At 45.4% G+C, this 21,776-nt stretch overlaps 1 protein-coding gene across 1 annotated transcript in view; it reads left to right on the top strand.

Moving 5' to 3' along the window:
* LOC147668755 (renalase-like) overlaps positions 1–21,776 on the top strand; it is a 416,658-nt gene that overhangs the window by 304,891 nt on the left and 89,991 nt on the right. The window contains exons 3-4 of the mRNA XM_086948456.1: positions 2,153–2,326; positions 9,606–9,781. Coding sequence (XP_086804582.1) covers positions 2,153–2,326; positions 9,606–9,781 — 350 coding nt within the window. The remainder of the gene's footprint in view (positions 1–2,152; positions 2,327–9,605; positions 9,782–21,776) is intronic.

Below are 21,776 nucleotides of genomic sequence, written 5' to 3' on the forward strand. Positions count from 1 at the left end.
TACTGTTGCCTGCTGTTGCTCCGCATTTTCCCATTTCTCATTATTCCTCCGAGCAGACAAAAGAGTGGCATATCTCAATTTAGTGGGCATAGATTTTTTTCTGCATTTGTGGAATGCAGCACTGAGATGATAATGAAGAAAACTGCTCATGTAATAAAAAAAGTCCTCATACCCTTTTTTATGTTTTCAGATAAAAAAATCCTACAATTATTATACTATGGATCTACGTTTTACCTAATGAAATTTGAACTAGGTGTATAACATGTGAACATGTGATTCATCACCAGCCCTAAAGTCTATGCTAACTAGGATAAGGTTTCAGCATTCACCTTAGTGTAGCGAAATTGTTACAAACGGCACAAAATACATAGTGTTGGGCTGCATTCTCACAGAGACGAAGGCTAGCTGAAATCTTTTTATAGAGCCAAACTACTCTACAAATGAACTCGACCTTGGCCGATAATGGGACTTGTTGTAAAAGGACATGCAAAGTTAAACTGTACTGAATGAACGAAAATGAGTAGAATTGACTGGTTTTAAGATGACACAGTTGCCGGGGGCTATGTATGGATTGATCTCTGCTGATCACCTTACATTACACTCATGAGTTTGTTGGATGTAAAATCTCCCAATTGACAAATGAGGGGAAGACATGGGTTGTCTTTGGTGAAATGCAAGACACAAACTATGGGCATCCAGTAGGAAAAGATCCACAGGTATGTTTGGTTTGGTTCCAGCACAGTTTATCTGGTAGTAGGTAAGTGCACAGTAGCTGAAGTGTGAAATTGGGTGAGAAAGCAGGTTATTTCTGGTTAAGAGGTTTACCTGTAAGATGGAGGTGTTGCATTTGAGATCTCATCATAATTAGGCATGAGAAGGGCAGGAGAAGGTGGCACAGGCATCTCAACAGTAAGATACATTGCATTCAGTTTTGAAAGCATTCTAATATATTGTGTCCATTGCTACAAGTGTGGCCTGTATCACTTGGCAATACTTATTAATTTTGTATTGTACAGGAGCCTGCGTGCCAGGAGTGACCTGTGTGGGCATTATTGGATGTTGCGCAAGGCCATAAGAATGCAGTAGTTTTCTGCTGCAGGCTTCTGTATGTTGCAGAACAGTGTAAGCTTTATAGGGTAGTGTTTTAATCATACATACCTCACCAGAGCTTTAGTGATAAGGGTACTTTTTGTTGTGTATATTGTTTATTCTTATTGGCTTGAAACAGTCAGAAACTTTACTTGAAGAGAATATTTGTGTTATCTCTACCTGTGGTGGAACCTACTTGAGGGTGAAAGGCGTGCCTTAAAAGGAGGGAATTAAGGTATGATTCACAAATTCTTAAATGTAAGTATGAGCTAGGATGGGATTGAGGTGTTGTTATAATGAAGTTCGTTCAAATATAACAGGACTGTATATTAGACCAACACAAACTTCATCGTATTGAGTCTTAGTCCAGTATATGATCAGTGAGTGTTCATGGGTTTCGGCAAGCTCACAGTACTACCTCCAAACCCTAAACTGACCAGGGTAACAGCGGTTGTTGGCAACCTCGAAAATAGCACACTGATTCCCAAGGAATCCATGGAAATAGGTCTAACCCTTTTGTTTTGTCACTCGTGCATGCCCATGGTAAACAAACACAAGACAGATACGACCATGCATTTTCAAAAAATTCTTGAAATTATTGTATTCTTGCATAGAAAGCCTGAGCTACGATTGAAAGAAAGATGAGACAAGTTACTGTAATCAGCATTGTTATAATGGTAAATAATATGACAATTCAACCATGTTAATTGTTGTTAATATTTGCTTTCTTACTCCTATCTGTTTCTAATACTATACTAAATAAAGAATAGCGGGAGCACCATTCAATTAGGATAACCTAACCCCCCCCCCCCCCCTAGCTTGGTCTTGGGTGTCAGGAAGCCTAGAGATATTAGGGGCACTACTGTGCCCTAATCATGCATATCTTTTACTACCTAATCAAGGTTTGAGGTGCCATTTTCATTATTACCAATAGGGCCCATGTCACTTTTGCCAAGCCACTGTTCTTGTGAAATTATGCAAACTGCCTTTCTGCATATCTCTGGTGTTCTTTTTTTTGTTTTGCCTCCAGAAGATGTGATTGTCGTATTTAATTTTTCCACAGTGATCAGCACCAGTCAGAGGCACCAACTGGAAGCTGTGAGCTACTCTTCTCGCTATGCACTGGGACTCTTTTACGAAGCTGGCACACAGCTAGATGTCCCCTGGGCAGCACAGTACATCACCAGCAATCCCTGCATACGCTTCATCTCCATTGATAACAAGAAACGCGGCATAGGTCAGTAAACGCCTAATTTCTTTTAAACTCATTAGCAATACGCAGTCTAAGTCGGGAAAAATGGCTTTAAAGAGAACGTTAAGAACACAAAAACACGATGGAGGGAATACTGGAACTATTCTAAGCCACTGGCAATTATTCTCAGCCGTATTCTGCTTAACGCTGTGCCATTGCACGGCGAGAGTGACCACAGGCAAGCCAGTTATGCAGGGCCTGCTGAAGGTAGTTCAATAAATCAATCAATCAGGGTCTTATGAAGCATAAAGACTCACCCATGAGAGTCTCAAGGTGCTGGGTGGAGCGGGTCTGCGGTTCAGTTGAAGAGCCAGGTCTTCATGACCTTCCTGAATTGCGGCAGCGATGGTGATTGCCTGAGGTGTAGAGGCAGGGAGTTCCTGGTCTTCGCAGCTAAGTTGGAGAAGGATCTTCCTCCAACCGCGGGCTTGCAGATCCATGGGACGGTGGCCTTGGCTAGTTGAGTGGAGCAGAGATGTCTGGTGGGAGTGTAGAAGGGGAGGCAGTGGTGGAGGTATACAGGTTTGGGGTTGTGGAGGGCTTTGTAGGCATGCATGAGAAACTTGAAGGTGATTCTCTTGTTGACAGATAGCCAGTGTAGGTCTCTCAGGTGGCCGGTGATGTTGTTGCTGTGTGGGATCTTCAAGATGAGTCTGGCAGAGGCTATCTGGATGGTCTGCAGTTTTTTTGTTTTGTTTCTGGGTGGTGCCAGTGTAGAGTGCATTGCCATAGACGAGTCTGCTTCTGACGAGCACATGGGTGGCCGTTTTCCTGGACTCGTTGGGGATCCACTTGAAGATCTTATGAAGGAGGCAGAGCTTGTGGAAGCCGGAAGACAAGACACCATTGATACGGCGGTTCATTGAGAGCGAAGCGTCAAGGATGATGCAGAGTTTTTGTGTGTGGTCCGTGGGTGTGGGGGGGATTCCGCGCACTGTGGGCCATGAAGAGTCTTCAGAGGTGTAGTAGTCCAGGATGAGGACTTCTGTCTTGTCTTCTTTGAGCTTGAAGCAGCTGTCCTTCATCCAGGTGTCAACTGCTTTCATCCTGTTGTGGAAGTTCCTCTTGGCGACTGGGGGTTCGTCTGTGAGTGAGAGAATAAGCTGGGTGTCGTCGGATTAGGAGACAAAATTGAGTTTGTGGCTTCTGGCAATGGCTGCAAGTGGGCCATGTATATGTTGAAGAGGGTGGGGCTCAGGGAGGATCCCTGAGGCCCTTCACAGCTTATCTCTGTGGGTTCTGATTTGAGCGGTGGAAGTCTGACACTCTGCATTTGTCCGGTGAGGAAGGAGCAGATCCTTTCAAGGGCTTTTTCATGGATGACGGAGTTGTGGAGTCTTGCGCAGCGGGTGTAGTGGGAGACAGTGTCGAAGGCAACCAAGAGGTCCAGGAGGATGGGGGCTGCAGTTTTTCCTTGGTCGAGGAGGATGTGGATTCATCTGTAAAGGTGAGGAGAGCAGTCTCAAGCTGTAGTTGCTTCTGAAGCCTGAGGGGGAGAGGTCCAGGATGTTGTTTGTTTTGTCAAACTCAGAGAGTTGGGCGTTGATGGCTTTCTGGTTGACTTTGGCTGAGAAAGGGAGCAGAAAGATGGGTCTGTAGTTCTTGAGGTGTGTTGGGTCAGCAGAAGTTTTCGTCCGCAGGTGATTTATCTGTGCGTGTTTCCAGTCTTCCGGGAAAGTTGCAGACTCAATAGAGCCCTTGATGGTGTGGCAGAATTCTGGAACAATAGAGGTTCCGGCATTGTTGAAGATGTAAGTTGAGGGGAAGGGTACGAGTGTGCTCCCGAAACGTTGCTCTTCATCATCCTGAGGGTGTTGTCAGAGGTGAGGGTAGTCAAGTTGGTCAGGGTCTTCTGGAGGCTGGAGCTATTGGGTGTGGGTGGGGTGGGTGAGACTTGGGTCATGACGCTGTCATAGATTGCCTTGATCTTGCTGGGGAGGAAGGTGGCGCGATTGTCGCAGATGTCTTGGGATGGGGGTGTCTGCTTTCTCTGCGCTGGGTTTGGTGAAGTTTTTGACTAGGGCAAAGAGTTCTTTGCTGTTGTGTGCATTGGTGTTGATGCGTTCCTCGATGGCTGCTTTCTTTGTTGCTCTGATGAGGTGCTGGTGCGCGGTGATATGAAGCATGTGTGGTATGCTGTGATCTTACTGCTCCTCCATCTTTTCTTGAGTTGTCTTGAGGTGTGCCTGGAATCTTGGGGGGTGGAGGAGAACCAGTTGGATTTCTTGGAGGGATGCTTGCCTGAAGGTTTCTTGAGGGGGGGCCAGTGTGGTGGCGCAGTCGGAGATCCAACGGTGGAGGTTGCTTGCTGAGGTGTTGGCATCCGTGGTTATCTGTGGTGAGGTCTAGCTGAGGGAGGTGGTGAGCTGGTCTTCGGTGACCTTGTTCCAGCTTCCGTGAGGAGCGCGGTAGGCTTGGTGGCGTACAGTGAGTTTGGTGAATGAGAAGTGGACGGTGTGGTGGTCGGTCCAGTGTGGCTTTGAGGTGTGGCTGAAAGAGATGTTGTTGCTTTTGGAGAAGATGGGGTCGAGTGTGTGTCTTGCTCAGTGGGTTGGGATTGTGACCAGTTGTTTGAGTCCAAAGGTGGCGAGGTTCTCCAGTAGGGATGAGCTGCTGTGGTCTTTGAGGTTGTCCAGGTGGAAACTGAGGTCACCGAGAAGGATGTAGTCCATTGAGGCAAGCGCATGATGATCAATGAAGTCCGCTATGGCTTTGCTGAAGGGGGATGTGGTCTAGGAGGTCTGTAGAGGAGGGTGCCATGGAAGGCGGCATTCGGGTTGGTATGTATCTGGAAGTGGAGGTGCTCCATGTCGGGTGAGTGGTTGTCGGAGCTGGTTGTGAGATGAAGTGTCTCTTTGTGAACGATGGCGATACCTCCTCCTGGTTGGTTGATGTGGTCCTTGTGGATGATTTTGTATCAGTCAGGGATGGCATTTGCGGTGTTCGGGTCTGAGCTGGAGTTCTTCCAGGTTTCCGTGAAGAAGGTGAAGTCGGGGAGGAGGAGTCGAGCAGGTCCCAGATCTCCACAGCATGTCTTTTTAGGGAGCAGGTGTTGAGTAGGATTCATCCGAGGAGGTCAGGTCCAATTCATGAGGGTCATGCAGTCAGTAGGTCGCTGGTGGAGGCTGGTGAAAGTGCAGTTGCAGGTGTGGCAGATGAACGTGCCTTGGGTGTTCTTCGGTGATACTTGGTGGCAGGCGGAGTGGTGTCCTGTGTTGAGGGTGTGGAGGGTGCTAGTGTTGTAGCGGTGGGGCCAGAGGACCAACTTCCATGGCAGCAGGGCACGGTCCAGGCACGGATTGGCGCTGACGGGCCTGCTTTTGGCGTGCCAGAGGCGCTCGGCCACACAACGGCCACCAATAATTAGGGTGAGGTGGAGGGCTGTCAGCTTGGAGGCTAGAAAAGTGGGAAACTGGAAAGTGGTCCTGGAGGGGGGTGGGGCCACGGGGAACAAGCAGAAAAAAGCCCATGAGAAAAAAAGCACAACAAGTGCAGAAAGAGAAAGAAAGTGACAGAAAGGCAGAAAAGTTGCAATTTAAGGAACAGAAGAGATCAGAGGGGAAAATGCAGAAAGCAGAGAGACAGAGGGCAGAGCAGAAATGCTCCCCACTGGACCACCAGGGATGAGGCGCAGGCGGGTACCTACGGTTGGAGGAGGGCCTCGAACTCAGGATTTGTAAGGGTCAGGGGGCATTAGCTACCAGGCAGAGCTGTGTGGTAAGGGAAATACCTACTGACAAGGTCAATAGTTCACCACAAATAACTAGGCCACATGCCCCATTACGGGAACACGTGCAACTGCAGGATTGTTTCAGCCTTATTGGCCTTCGTGCTTGAGTTGCAACATATTTCCGAGGTGCTAGAGGGTTGTTTTGTAATTCACAATTAAACACTATTTTTAAATGTGAGGCCTCACTAAGGTGCCTGAAGCAATGCTAGACGTTTCCAGTATACTTATTGCTACACAGGTCTGTCATTTCTGCAGATATTAAGTGGTGGCATAATACCACATCTACTCGCAGGTATTAAATTAACAACATCTTAATCAACCTAGCTAAGACCAAGTTTAAACTTTTTGTTTGTAATCTAATTAAAAGTGGTTGCTGGTTTCTGAATAAATAAAAACTAGAGTGGGTGTCAGCTATAAATATCTTCAGAAAACACTGAACAAGAGAGGACGAAATACCTAAATGTCCTAAAGAGCTTTGCCCAGTCTCTGACTCGGGCTTTTCAATGACTACACAAAAGCCAGATCTGCTTGGATGTAAGAGTATTAATGAAGGTTGTGAAAAGCAAACTAATGCTCACTTGGGCTTATGAAGCCATCGCCTTCAAAAATAACCTTGACACCTGGCTGGACAAAGCGCAATGCAAATACTTTTGCCAACTGTTCTTTCTACTAGATTGCACCAACCCCTCGCAAATCTGTTTAGAATTTAACCTTACAAAGCCATATCTGCTACTTAAAGCAAGGTTTTTGTCATAATATGCTAAACTAAAGACAGCACCCACAGGTTCCTTGATCCATCATTCATGGCAGTTGATTACGCAGGAGAACTCTACATTGGGCCACCACTTTGACACTTCCCTGATCACTCTAGAAGCCTAGGAAATATGCTTTAACAGACATCAAGACTTCTCTCAAAACAAGCAAAAATAATCTCAGCAGATTTCTATAGTAAGGACTTGCTGAAAAAAATCTCATTGTAGCTGGGCAGCTAAATTTTATGATACACCTTCTTCGTCAACGAATTTAACTCAATTTCTAGCTAAGGTTCAGAGCACCAATTGATGTGGGACAGATTTGGGTTAATCCCTTTGAAAGCCTACTGGAATGGGAGAAGGAGTGTCGGCACAAATAGCACCTGCAGACTATTTGGCCTGACAGCAGAATTGCTCAGCCATGTGGTATCCATTTGTAAGAAACTGCTGCCTATCAGGGAATTCTGGCTGCGACTGATCTTCAGAATTTTGACCATACATACATACATGCAATGAGGCGATAAATGCTGTCTAAAGAAAATAATCAAGCGGGCTGGCAGCATGGTTCCTGAAGTATCTAAAGGCAATCACAAAGGAACTGAACAATATATCAGATGGTATTAGACCTCCCAGGAGCCACCCAAAGTAACATGTTTTGAACAGGCCAGCATTTAAAGCACTTTGTAGCATTTCAATATGGACTCCTTCAGACCTTGGGTCATTTGAAGGTGCAACAGCCTTTGTGAATTCATGCTTCAGTTAAGGCCTTTAGATATGCTTTCAAAGAGATCCCTCACATCCCCTCTCTACATTATCAATGCCTTGCTACTCCAGTACACTTTTGTTGACAGTCTCAAGACCAGTAAGTTCCTCCTCTTCACAAAAAAACCTATGCTAGATCCAGCCAGCCTTGCCAACTTCTATCTTATAACCCTCCCATTTTTGGAAAATAATCAAGTAGGCAGTCGCCACCAAGCTTCAGGCTCACAGCTGCAAGAATACCCTACTTCAATACTATCAATTAGAGTTCAGACCATGCAACAGTATTGAAACAGTCATGCTCCAAGTTGTCACCAACACCCTATTCCTCAATGGCAAAAACAGCACTTGCCTCCCTTGCCACAGCTTTTGACACCACTGGCCATCAATCTTTGATCCACGCCTTGAAAATATACATGGGCTTCACTGGCACAGCCCTGCAGTGGTTCACGTCCTACCTCACATATTGACAGACACTCTTTCAAATAGGAAGTACCAGATCTGGCATTCTCCCCGTCTTTTGCGTTGTCCTCTGGCCTCCATCTCCTCAGCCACCATTTTCAACCTTTATATGGATCCCTGAGGGGCACGCTCGCAGACTCCAGCATCAAGATCCACCTAACTAGGATATAACTAACTAATCAAACAAACATTTGCTGATCCAGTCAGGCTTCACTCTCCAACTAACAGAACAAACAGAATTCCATAGATTCACCATCGATTCGAACTTCTCACTCAATTAATATATTGCCAAAGGACCAAAACAGCCTGGTTCTAACCCTATTTCTTGAAAATAATGGAACTCTATTTCCAGGAGAAAGAAGACTTTAGAAAGATAGTACAGCCCCTAGTTCTCTCTCATCTAGGCACCACCAAACTCAACGGCTTTCCAGAGGCTGCTCTCCCTCCTTGAAAGGCATCCTTTATACACAAACATGGCTCATCACTGGGCTGAAGAAAGCTGACCACATTGTCCTCATGCTAAAGGATCTACACTCGCTCCCCCTGCAAGCCCTAATTATTTTCAAGGTTGACTGCATCACAATGCCCCAGTCTGCCCAGCTAACAAACTAATAATATGTGTAGGTCACTGTCAGGTGAGGTGGTACTACACCACCAGATTAGAGACTAAAAACTGTAAGAAGGAGAAAATAAGAAAACAAGCTTTCTAGCTCCCTTCCCCAGGATCTAACGCAACACCAGAACAGCACCAACCCTCCTACAATTCACTAAGAAACTTTAAAAAACCCTCTTAAAGGTACACTACGTCAGGCTAACTTTTCACAATTTTCATTAGCTCTCCCTGCTCCTTCATCTGGCCCTTATTCCCTAGATTCACACTTTAGAAATGCTGCAATATACATACATATATAGGAATAGTATGGTTACAGGCATGAAGAATAAAGTGGATGTGTAACACAACAATAAACACCTCAAAAAGCAGTTTGTTTTTTGTTGCAAAACATGTTAGAATCAATGTAATATGAATTAGATTTAAGAAGGCTGTAGCTCAGAATGAAAAGTTGCATACAGAGAGGTTCTTTCTTTACTGTAATGAACTACATTGTGCAAACGAACAACATAATGTCATACATGTGTCCTTTGTGCTGGTCACTGTCAGTGTTAGACAACCAGATCATTATAACAAAGTATGTAAACTGCAGCTGTAATTATGCCATATTTGTTAAACTTTTGCTGCTGGTTTGAGCTGCTGGCATTATGATGTCACAACTTAACTGTAATAATTGATTGCAGTTGAGCCGCTATGTCATTTTGTTATTGCAGGTGACTAGAGACCACAACTCGAATGTATTAAGGGAAAATAACAGGCAGGTTTTATACAGAGGCTGCACGCTTCCATGTATTATATACACTCTCTTACAAATCCTTGCTTTTAGAGGTCTAGTCACTGCAGTATTTCAAGCATGGATTTCATTCAATTGAACATTTGTTTTAAATTATTACTTTTTATTGGATATAGTTCCTAACTAAAGAAGTCTGTTTGTGCTCCCTGCCTACACAGAATCCTCAGAGGTTGGGCCGTCTATTGTTGTTCACACTAGCGTGCCATTTGGAATTGAACATTTGGAGAGCGAACAAAAAGATGTACAGCAACTTATCCTGAGTCACCTGGACACCCTAATGCCAGGCCTACCAACACCAGCCAGTATCAAATGCCAGAAATGGAGATACTCACAGGTAAGGGGATGTGGTTAACGCATGTCTCAGTCTGTTCCGCTGCAGATTTGCTTTATTCGGTTAAAATTTAAAACCATCAAAGCACCGAACAAAATGTCATGGTATCAATAACACATTACAAGTAAACAAACACTATGATCAATTCATGAGCCAAATATAGCACATACCATCATCAAGAAGGAACACTTGGTGTTCAAATAAATAGATTAAAAAGTTTGTCACACAATGAGTTTTCCATTTAAAAAATCACTAATTCATAATCTAAAATGTCACACCACCAGATTTCTATTTAAAAATCATTATTTCACAGCATAATAAAAAAATTAGAAGACAGTCATCGCTATAACTTTGCTTTGTTCCTTCGCCTGATGGCCCCTGAGATATAACTAGCTACCCCAAAACATACCACTGAGGACCCAAGCGATTGCAAGTAGGCCAAAGCCGGCTTAACTTGCTCAAAGTTACAGCCCCTTAACAATGGCAAAATACATTTCTTGCGTAATTGAGCATACAAATCGCAGAAAAAGACCATATTAAGGGTGTTCTGCTCAGAATAATTGTCACAGGGACAGGGCCCCAAAGACCCCTCTTTTGAAAAACCTTTTGGGAATGACAGTAGCCATGGGAGCATGTTATACTTGAACCTTATTAACACAAACAGATGGAGTGGTTTGGTTATGTAGGTCAGATACGACTGTATTTCTCTACCTAAGCTCAGCATTACAAAACTTTTGACTGAAGGTTTTGCCAATTCCCCTTCTTCCCTCCTCAGCATCACCCTGTTCAGGAACTGAGACTTCACAGCTTTAATAGCCGCCTTGCCTAGCGCTCTAGGGTTCGAAAACAAATCAAGACTGCCCAGTGATTCCATTTGGGTTTTAATATAACGTTTCCACAGGATATCGAGGGATCTGTCTAAAGAAATACAGTCCCGAATGATCAATTGGTTCAGATTAGGCGGCTGCTGTGCCCAGATTCTCAACCAACATAATAATGGGGCTACAGCAATCTGATCTGCAATAAAACCAGCACCAAGGTCCTCATGAATATTAAAAGTTGCAGCAGAAGCTGGGAGCGACAGCACCTTACGAAAGAAGACGTTTTCTGCTGTTTGAATGTCGTTAGCATCTGGATAGCCCCATTCCTTACTCCCATTGGGACACACTCGGCGATATAAATTTTCATGAGGGCCAGGAGCAGCTTAGAGCCTAATCGTCTTGCGAACCCTAACAGAGCCCCAGTTGCCCTGGCAAGGGTATTCTTTTTATGCACGCGCTGCGTGACCCATGATCTTCTTTCATCAAAAAGAACCCCTAGCTATGGGAACACCAGGACTTTCATGAGCTCTAGACCTTTACAATAAAATTTCGCCTTTTTAGCCCATCTCTCGCCTTTTGACATAGAGTGTGACTTTTTAAGATTAGTTATTAAGTCTAGAGAGTCCATAAAATCAATAAAACAATCTAAAAGGGATTGCAGCCCTCTTGCCGTCCTTGCCACTAAGACTGCATCGTCTGCATACAGTAATGCAGGGATCAATTTTGAACCAGCTCTTGGGATGTCCTTACAAGATGAAATTAAAGCATCTCCCAGGTTGTTAATGTAGAGCGTGAACAACAAGGGTGCAAGGATGCACCCCTGTCGGACCCCTCGCTTTACTGGCCAAGCTTCTGTTAGGCTACCATTCTCGTTATAACGGACCGCTGCCGTAGTGTTTTCATGGATAGCTGCCAGGAAGGATATCAGAGCAGGTTCCAGCCCAATACTGTAAAGGGAAGCCCAAAGCATTTGCCTATTTACAAGGTCGAAGGCAGTGGACAGATCCATAAAAGCTAAATGGATGTCCCCCTGCTTGGCGACTGTGTACTTCCCTATAACAATATGTAAGTTGAGGCATTGGCCTGTCGTGCCCTTTCCCTGTCTGAACCCATACTGTAGGTCCGAGACAATGCAAATCTTATCTAACCAGTCTGTAAGGCGGGCTAACACAGCTTTTCCCATCATCTTGGCAGCAGAGTCTGCCTATAACAGGCAGATTGGCCTATAACAGGCCGGGTCCTCTCTTGAGCCCTTTTAAAATATTGGGACTATGACTGCTTTAGCCCAAGACATTGGGAGACCAACTGTAGAGGCAGAATTAAAAACAGAAGTTAAAATCTTCGCCCATACAGTGGGGTCAGCCCTATATAAATAACTCTGGCAAAACTCTTATAAGGCCCCAAAGGCGAGACCTATTGGCTATGCCAATGCTTGTTTTAAATATCTTGCCTGCTTGACCGCTTATGCGCTGACTGTTGCTAGGCATAGTTTGGGCTTCCTAAGAACATACAGAGGCTTGGAGCCCACCCACTGCTTGCCATTGGTTGGCTTTTCTGTCACTCAATTCAATTCAATTCAAAGAATCTTTATTCGATGATTAAAAATCACCATAAAAGCACACACATATTTACATGAATAAAAAATCATTAAACATTTTCAAGATCCTTATACAAAATATTAGTGTTAACGTAGAACACAGGCAAGAAAGAATATAACACTTTAAAAAAAGGTAAAATCAGGAACATTTCATTCATCTCCCCTAGTTAGCCTTAAACGGACCGCTACCTTAATAAAATTCATTATACAACACAGTGTTAAGGGGTCCGATGCTTTTTGTAAAAAGACTAATGCCTCCCTGGCATGTTCCAGTTTGGCTTTTTTTAAAACATTTACAAGAAATCTGCGCCTGGGCATTGTAAAAAAAGGACAGAGTAAAACAAAGTGAAGGGAATCCTGCGGAGACCTATTGTCGCAGCCGCAGGATCCCTTCTGTTCAATTGATGTTGCAAATCCTGCTGGTGATGCCAACATAAATGGGAGTAGGTTCAGTCTAAAACGACACATCAAGAATCTGTCCTGTGCGATATGCATAAGGTACAAATATGGCTCCATCCCCTCAACGCTCTTCACCAGGTTGTGGGCCCTCACTGTCTTTTTAAGCCCTTCAGCCTCAGCTCTCCGTTGACTTTTCAGCTCTAGGAAAGTTTTCCTTACTTGCATTTTATGCTGGGCTACAATTGTTGCAGGGTTAGTGAAGAGATTCCCAAAGCCTAGTTCCTCTAGGGTGTTCTTTACATAATTGAGCCAGGGAATACGCATACATTTGTCCCTCTCTAAACAATCCGATAAAATTTCTCTGCTTAGAGACGCATCAGGATTAACCCAGATTTTTAACCAGGCCACAATTGGCCTAAGTTTTACCAAATCATCTAGGTGTGGCCTCCCTAATTCCCTGTGTACTATGAGGCCAACAGTACTTGGGGGTACCCTCAGGATGGATTTTAGATATTTGTTTTCTTCCCGTTGGATTCTTGTGGTATTAACAAAGCCCCATACTTCTGCCCCATAGATTACTTTAGAGCATGATATGGAGCTGTACAGGTTCATCACCTGTTCCGGGCTCCATCTACCTAACCTCCTCCCGTAGCTTGCTATTGCCCCGTTAGAAGCGATCATTTTACTACAACGCTCCTCCACCAGGGAGTTAAACTGTAAGGCGCCATCAAAAATTACACCTAGATAAGGAAACGTTTTGACCTCTTCTACTATGTGGCTTCCTATTGTGTAAGTGAATTTAGAGGAAGTTTTTTTACCAGCCAGGAGCACATAGGATTTGCCCAGGTTAACAGAGAGATCTAAGGCACCCATAAACTTAACAAACCCGTCAATCAAGATTTGTAAGCTCCTGGGTGTGCGTGCAATCAGGACCGCGTCATCTGCGTAAAGCAGAACAGGAATATGACGCGACCCCACCCTTGGGCAATCTGCCTTTAAACCTAACAGATACTGCTCCAAATTGTTAATATAAAGGGAGAACAAAAAAGGGGTGAGAATGCAGCCTTGCCGGACTCCACTCATGCAGGGAAAAGAGTCAGTCAGTCCCCCCTCCCTGTTAAATCGAACCTTAGCCGTGGTGTCGCTATGCAGTTCCCTAAGTATATTGATTAGGCCACTCTCTATCCCCATACTGGACATCATGTCCCACAGTTTCTCCCTGTTGACGTGATCAAATGCCGCTGCCAAATCCATGAATCCCATATAGATCGATTCATCACTGGCCATGGTATATTTGGCAGTCAGCATATAAAGGTTCAGGCATTGATCGCTAGTGGACCTCCCTGTCCTAAATCCATATTGAGTGTCCGAGAAGATGTTATTTTCTTCGGTCCACTCGGACAGTCTGTTGAGGATCGCCCTACCCAGGAGTTTAGCCGATACGTCAATCAGGGAGATAGCACGATAGCACTTGGGATCGTCCCTATTGCCCTTCTTAAAAATCGGCACAATTATCGCTTTAGACCAGGATGGTGGCAGATCACAGGTAATGGCAGTGTTTATGACCCTGGTCATTAAAGGTGCCCAAAGTTCTATGCTGCTTAGAAACAGGTCGGGGGGAATTCCGTCAGGGCCCGGGGCTTTGTTTTTGGTCAGACCCTCTATCCCCGCAGTGATCTCCTTGATAGTAAATACAACCGTTGAAGCCTGAGTTGGAATTTCAGGTGGCTCTACGGGAGTACCGGGCTCATGATTATACAGACCCCTATAGTGAGTGACCCACTGTTCTGGAAGAATATTAGTCCCTATCTCCGGGGTGTCGTTTTCCTGGAAAGTTGGTTTGTTGATAATTCTCCAGAAACCCGCTAAATCCTTTCTTTCCCCTGCTTCTCTTAGGTCTGCCCACGCTTCTTCCTGCAGAGCGAGTTTCCTCCTCTTAGTCTCTTTTTTATATTTCTCCCTACACGCCTTGATTTTTTGGGGGTCCCTTGGTTTAGATTTAAGGCTGCTTTTAAGCTCCCTCAGTGCTTTGGAGCAAACTTTATCGAACCATCGAGGGTTACCGTGGTTCCTTGTGGGCGCACTAGTTTTTAATAGGCCATTAATCAGGTTAGCAATCTGATCGAATGCTTCCAGTAGCCTTGATCCGTGGACTTCTGTGTCTAAACAGTCATTAATGGCAGATTTGCCAGCGTCCACAATGGCCTTGTAAAACTTTTCCCCATCTATTTTGGACCACTTTAATCTCCTGCCTTGATCTGTTACCCTCTCCGTGATTGTGCGATGGTCTCTGCTTTTTAAACCCGCCCTATACATCAGCTCCAAAACAAGTGGGTTATGGTCGCTGAAACTGCTCCATTCAATCCCTACACTAATTATCTTATTTAGCAGGGATCTTGAGACCAGGATGTAGTCTATGACGGATGAGCATCCTCTGCCCTTGAATGTGGGTGGGAATGTACCATCCTTCTGTGTGCCTATCATGTTAATAGTATGCTCAAGATCATACTTGAGCCGGAGCATACTGAAAGCTGACCCTGTCGGCGTATGGGAAAAATGCGGCCCCTTCTCCATGGGGCATTGGGACCAGTCTGTATTTATTGGGACCAATGCTGGACAAAGGTGGCAATTAAAGTCTCCCATGACCAGCAGCGCATATGACTGCCCCTTTTTCTGGGCTGTTGTTTCCTTGACCCAGCCTATAATCCAATTCAGCTACAAGTGAGGTATGGTTTCCCGCTATCTCGTTGTTGTAGAGATTAAAAACTGTGAATCTTAGCCCCTTCCCGGAGAACCGAACTGCCTGAATCCCATAGGAATTCCAATCTGGGGAAGACCAACTGCCCGGAAGGTTTAAATCTATGTAAATAGATAGTTCCCCCATGGCTCTCCCTGATCTTGATTTTTGCGCGGGTACAAAGAAACACTTATACCCCTGCAAATGAAAATTGTTCTCCGGGGCCCATGTCTTCTGCAGGCTGATTACATGGAATTTTCTAATGTAATCAAGCCACTCTTTATTATTAAATTTGCCTGCCAAACCTGCTATATTCCAAGAACTCATTCTCAGTACCTCACCACTCTGCTCTGTTCCCCCCTGGAGCCCCGTTTGTGTCTCACACTCTGACTCTTGTATGTCCAGCCCATGTCCCCCTCCTATGCATTCAATATCTGTAGCCCTAGGCTCATCTAACACTGACTTCCCGACCCATCTAGATGGAGTTTGCTGTGCCTGAAGACTTTTCTCCTCCAGCTCCTCTGCTAAGGCCCCTTTTTCCCCATCTCCTAGAGGGACAGTATCTGTTTGTCAATCAACCCCCTCAAGTCCGTTCAAACAATTGAACCGGTTGAAAGTGTGAAAGGGTGGCTCTGGGCGGCTAAATAGTGGCCTGGGGTTAAATTCATGATGTCTTCCCCTCCGGCCAACCCTCTCCCAGTTATCATAGGTTTGAAACGGGTGTACAGGGGCAGGGATAGGGGGAAAGAAGAAGGACACCTGGAGGGTTTGAATAGTTGATTCCCGAGATCTATTCTTTCCTTGACACATGTGAGAGACAGTTCCAGCATCCCTGAAGCTCACCAATATGCAGTCCCCTATTATGGATTTGTGTGTTCTCCCCACCCACGGCACCCTTCTAACCATTATAATTTCATTATTTAGATGTACCGGGAGGGGTCTGTTCATGTTTAGCCACTTGATTACCCTGCTTTTTAAGGAGCAAAAATCCTCAGCTTCACCCGCTTCAAGTTGGGGGACGCCCGCCATGACTACCGTGAAATCATTTGCCTCTGGAGGTAGATTAGGCCTACGTGGCCTGGGGGGAAGCTTCATTAATGGTGTCGGTGCAGCACTGTCTACAGGCTGTGTCAGAGGGACCGGGTCTACGGGGGGGGGTGGGCCTATTGGAATTAAATGACTTGGTTGGTACAGGATTAGTCTTAGTCCTCAGGGGTTGTGAAGGGGCCACAACATTCGCAGCCTGTGGGGGGGCTGAGCTCATTGCGCTATTTGGGGGCTGCTGGGGGGCCGTAGGAGTGGAAATGAGCTCCGAAGATCTTCCCTGAAGGCCAGCCGGGGTTTTCATGCTACTTAATGTAGCCTCCAGGATGGTAAGTCTAATCTCGACCTTTTTAATGCCCTCGCTGATTGGTAATAGTAGTGACCTGAGCAGGAATTCCAGGTTACCTAGCGGGGCAACAGAAAGGGGGACATTAGCTATATTATTTCCTGTGTCTTTTGTCAGAGTGGGAGCCAAGGCATCCTGTACAGTGGATTTGGGGTGTAATTCATCCGCTAATCTCAGTCGGTGTGGGGAGTTTTGATGACCTCCCAAACTCAAAGTGAGGGATTTTGGATTTGTTTTTGCCCTGGACACCCCTCGACTTCCTCCTACGTTTGTTTGGGGGGGGGGGGGCATGTACTCCTTGTACAGCGGCTGGCTTAGGTTTGGCTTTCCTAGCTTTCGGGGCTGGGGGGGGTTGAGAAATTAAGTCAATAGTCACCCTGCTTGGGCTTGGGCTGGTGGCTGGGGTTAGACTCGTAGATGGGACTAGTGGGGTGTTCGTACAATCCCTCAACAGGAGGGGGACATCGTCTATAGAGGTCGACTCTTCACTGAGCGAAGTAGAATATTCACCAAGGGGTCTGTGTTTCAAGTTATCTATAGAGCGTCTCCGCTCTGCCCTGAGCCGGATTAAGGTGCTCTCCTTATCCCCATCACCCACGGCCCGGGGAAAGTAATTATCTAAGGTCCTGTTTTTAACTCCTCCCTGCTTCATGGGGGTACCCTCCCTTGCCAGAGACGGCATGTCAGCTGAAGTTTGATGGTAGTGTATGGGGAGCTATATCAGCTAATTGGACCAGGGCTCAGGTATCCAAAGCAAGAGGGTAGGCCCAGCCCAGCCTACTCCGGCCTCTGACGGCCACAGACGGTCCCGCCCATGTCCCGGGCTTCTCCCGGCACGCTCCCGCTCGCTCCCGCTTAGCGGGGGGTGTAATCAACTTTAAACTCTGTTGCAGCTAGCTAATTGGTAGGAGGACAGGGGGGTGTGTCCAGCGGGGAGAGCAGCCCAGGTGTGTTGAATGGGCACGCAGGGGCTCCTGGACACTGGAGTCCCTGCCTGCTCGCAGCCCCGCCGACACTCTGACCTGCCTGCTCCTCCTCAACAGCAGTCCCACACTGTCAGGCGCTTCCAAGAGACAAGGCGCTGCGGGACCCGCAAAGCGGGTCCGGCGAGGTTCAACACGCTGGCAGCGCTTGCAGCTGCGGCGGCCTCCGGAGCAGGGAATCCTCTAGGATGGGGTCCAGATTCCAACAACCAGCTTGGCTCAGGGTAAGGGTTCCGAAGATCTGTAGCAAGTACCGGCTTTTTCAGACAATCAGGCGGGGGGCGTGTCCAGCGGGGAGAGCAGCCCAGGTGTGTTGAATGGGCGCGCAGGGGCTCCTGGACACTGGAGTCCCTGCCTGCTCGCAGCCCCGCCAACACTCTGACCTGCCTGCTCCTCCTCAACAGCAGTCCCACACTGTCAGGTGCTTCCAAGAGACAAGGCGCTGCGGGACCCGCGAAGCGGGTCCGGCGAGGTTCAACACGCTGGCAGCGCTTGCTGGCAGCGCTTGCAGCTGCGGCGGCCTCCGGAGCAGGGAATCCTCTAGGATGGGGTCCGAAATCCAACAACCAGCTTGGCTCTTCATTGCCTGCTTCTATTTGTGTCCCAGTTTCTCTATATTGTGCTTGTTCCTCCCATGAATCATAACCTCTTTCCAATCTCTTTTGATTGCTGGTTCAAATCCTTGCACTGATTGCTTTTCAACTACTACTTTTTTATTTTGCGTTAAGCATTCCATGGGTTGGCATGATTTTTTTCCCCAGCTGTCTCCCTTGTGTACGTCTCTCTCCCTGCACTATGCTTTGTTATCTGTCACCAGTATGCTTTTTCATGCGCCCCTCCATGTTGGCGTCATGATTGTGTATTCCCCCCCCCCTGTTGTTTTTTCATCCATGTGCTTCTCCCTGCTCCACGTTGCTGTTTTTCACCCCTGTGCTCCCCTATTTGCTTTCATCTGCTGTACCTCCAGTGGTGCCCCATGCTGCTCACCCACCCGCACCCCCATGTTGCTTTTGACCACCTACATATTTTAACAAAATGCTTTCTTTAGTTTTTTAGATTATTAGTTACTGTTGCAACTTGGATCAGTGAGTACAAACAAAAAATGCTGCAGCATCATTTAGGACACAAACACGCACACACCACACACACACACACAATATAAGACTTTCGCTGCTTTGTATAGCATCTGGGATGCTATGCAGCCTAGCTAAACACCACTGGCAGAACCACTAGGTCCCACAGGCAAGATGTTTTGGCTTTGCCATTGCTTATGGTTTGTCCGTGATCTGGGGTCACGAACATAACCGAATAATTTCTGTAAGGCATAAATATATAGGAAATGAGTGTTTGTGGATAGGGCGGGACTGAAACAAATATCTAGACTCAGCACCCCCCTTCCCCCCCCAGCTAGAAACGAAATACAGAACGTGGATCAACCAGTAAAGCCGTGGTCCAAGGGAGGATCCCAGGTATATCACCTCTTTTCTCTATTTTACTAGTGCCCATCATGGCCCTAATGTATTTTCCTCTGGCTTGATCAGTCTTCTATTTCTGCCTGTATATGTTAATTCTTCAACGCCATCCTTTTATCCTATCAATGTGCTCTAGGTCCTTTTCAATTTGGAATCTGTTTTATACCCCATGGATAATGCGTTTCTACTGACAATAATGGCCATAAACTGAGAAAAAGAATGACAAATAAAATAAGGATTGAAACTCGTAACATTCATAAACAGACGTGAGCCAATCAATTGTCAAAATGTGAACCATGGGTTAGAGGAAGACATATGTAGACGTAGGCAGACATGGAAGATGGAGATAGACAAGAATGGTAAGCAATGCATCATGGATTTTAGCATAGAAGAAAGTCATTTATTGAGCCATTGCATAAAGAACGTAGAAACAAGAATATACTGTTTGGGCAATTTGCACTAACAGACTTTGAAAACGAATTGAGGAAGAAAAAATTGAAATCCCTTGCCTGAAAAGAGTGTGATGGCGGAAATAACACTTAAAGTCCCCGTGCAACATTAGACCGCACAGGGCAGTCAAAAGCCCAGCTAGAAACCTGCAGAACACCCAGCAGAAAATCACAGTATTAGGTATCCAAAGCTTAGAGACCACGCTGCAGAATTACTAGTAACACGTGAAAGTGTAAGCCACTGACAACCCAAAGATAACTGCAGAATACCTAGCATCAAATGGCCTAGAGAGACACATAGACCATAGCGATAAAGCAGTGGCATGCCAAGCAGCGAATAACAGCATGAAAAGATCAACCCGGAGAGGAAACTGCAGAATACCTAGCAGCATGCAGCAGTATACTACATCAAAATCCCAGGAAAAAAGTTTCAGAATAACACCCAAGAAATGACAGAAATCCTAAGGCAAAGCAGCAGAATCTAAGACATACTAGACAATATAAAACATGTATAACCCAGCGACAATGCTGCAGCATGCATAAAGCAAGTGATAAGAAACTGAGAAGCCAAAAGGTAATGTGACACATTATTTCACAAGACACAACAATGTAAGGCAAGTACATTTTATAGGTCTACAAGAGGGCTTTACGGTGTTGACCTGTTATTCAAGACTTTAGTATATTACATATTAATTTATGATAAACTATATACATTAAATGATCTGTGCTCACTGCCTGAATGGTATTTGATATAATCCACCTTTGACAATATCTGTTGCATTAATCGCTTCAATAAAGCATTTCTGTATTATTGTCAGGTCCATCAAACTAGATGAAATTAGATCACTTGCTGACAAACCTTTTTCCTCTGGAGCCCGCCCCATAGTCTCATTGATGGCTCCGGTGGCGAAGGAAACACTGTATTAGTACTCCATTGAGATCAAAGCATAAATGGAAGAATACATCATAAGTGGTAGTGAGTCATAAGGGACCTGTATTCTTCTCCAGACTGAGTAAGAAGCATTTTGCTGGCCATCTTCCATTTTCTAATGTGACTTCCCCTTTCTCTTGTAAAATATACCTCTTTAAATGTTCAGCAATCAAAGTTCCCAAGGAAAGCCATCTATGGTATTTTGTGAAATTATAAGGAAGGAGCAAAATGAGTAGGAAAGAAATACCCCTGAGACTTCGACACCAGCAGAGTAAACTGCAAAGCGCACCTCTATCACCAATGACTCCAAGGAAACCACAAGCTAATAAGCACCATAAACATCGGAACTATTACTCCAGAGCAGTATTTCTTATATTCTAGGTATGTCCTGAAGTGCTGGTACATTATGTCTTCCTTCCTTCTCTTCTCATGGGATGTCCGAAGCAGCAAAGAACTAGAACATAGCTTGTTCAGCAGGAGTAAAGTAGATGGGATCTGGGAACATTCATACCTCATGCTCCATCCACTAGTTTTCATACTCACTCTGAAACTGCAGTATATTTGTTTCTCTGCTTGAGGTGATCAGATGGGGATTCACAGCTTGAATTTTGGAGCTAATATTGTTTCTCCGCTCTTATGTATGGATCATTCCTTCTTTTCCTGCAACCGTTTGACCTTGACCACTAACTTCAAGTAATGCTTTTTAAATTTGTTGGATCAAACCTACATTTATTAGAGGGTGTAAGTCTGTAGGTAGGCAAGGTAAGGTGCTTTAAGAATCAGTCCTCAGTTATAGTATGTTATGTTAATACTGCTAGGAGGGGCACATGTTCCCCAAAGGTTTCTTGGTGCTTAATAAATACCAAAGATGACAAAAATTGATACAGGAAAGGTGTAATTAGCAAAGAAAAGCTTGTTTGAAAAGCCATGTTTTCATGTTTCTCTGGAAAAACTTATATCCGGCTCACGTCAAAGATGACCTGGAAGAGAATTCCATCGAAGATGCGCCTGCAGAGAGAACATTCCCCCTCCCAACCTTTTTTCCCCGATATCTATGAATGGGGAGAAAGTTGAATATGCAGATCCTAAGGTCGGTGAAGAGGTGTATTTTTAAATCCTTGTGGCTACAGCGTAGGCAGCGGTTCCCCTTAGAGTCTTAAATATAAGCCATCATGTTTTAAATTTAATTTGCTGTTTTCTTGTTAGGCAATGAAGATGC

This window comes from Lissotriton vulgaris, unplaced genomic scaffold (assembly GCF_964263255.1).
Source record: "Lissotriton vulgaris unplaced genomic scaffold, aLisVul1.2 SCAFFOLD_1799, whole genome shotgun sequence".
NCBI classification, from domain to species: domain Eukaryota; kingdom Metazoa; phylum Chordata; class Amphibia; order Caudata; family Salamandridae; genus Lissotriton; species Lissotriton vulgaris.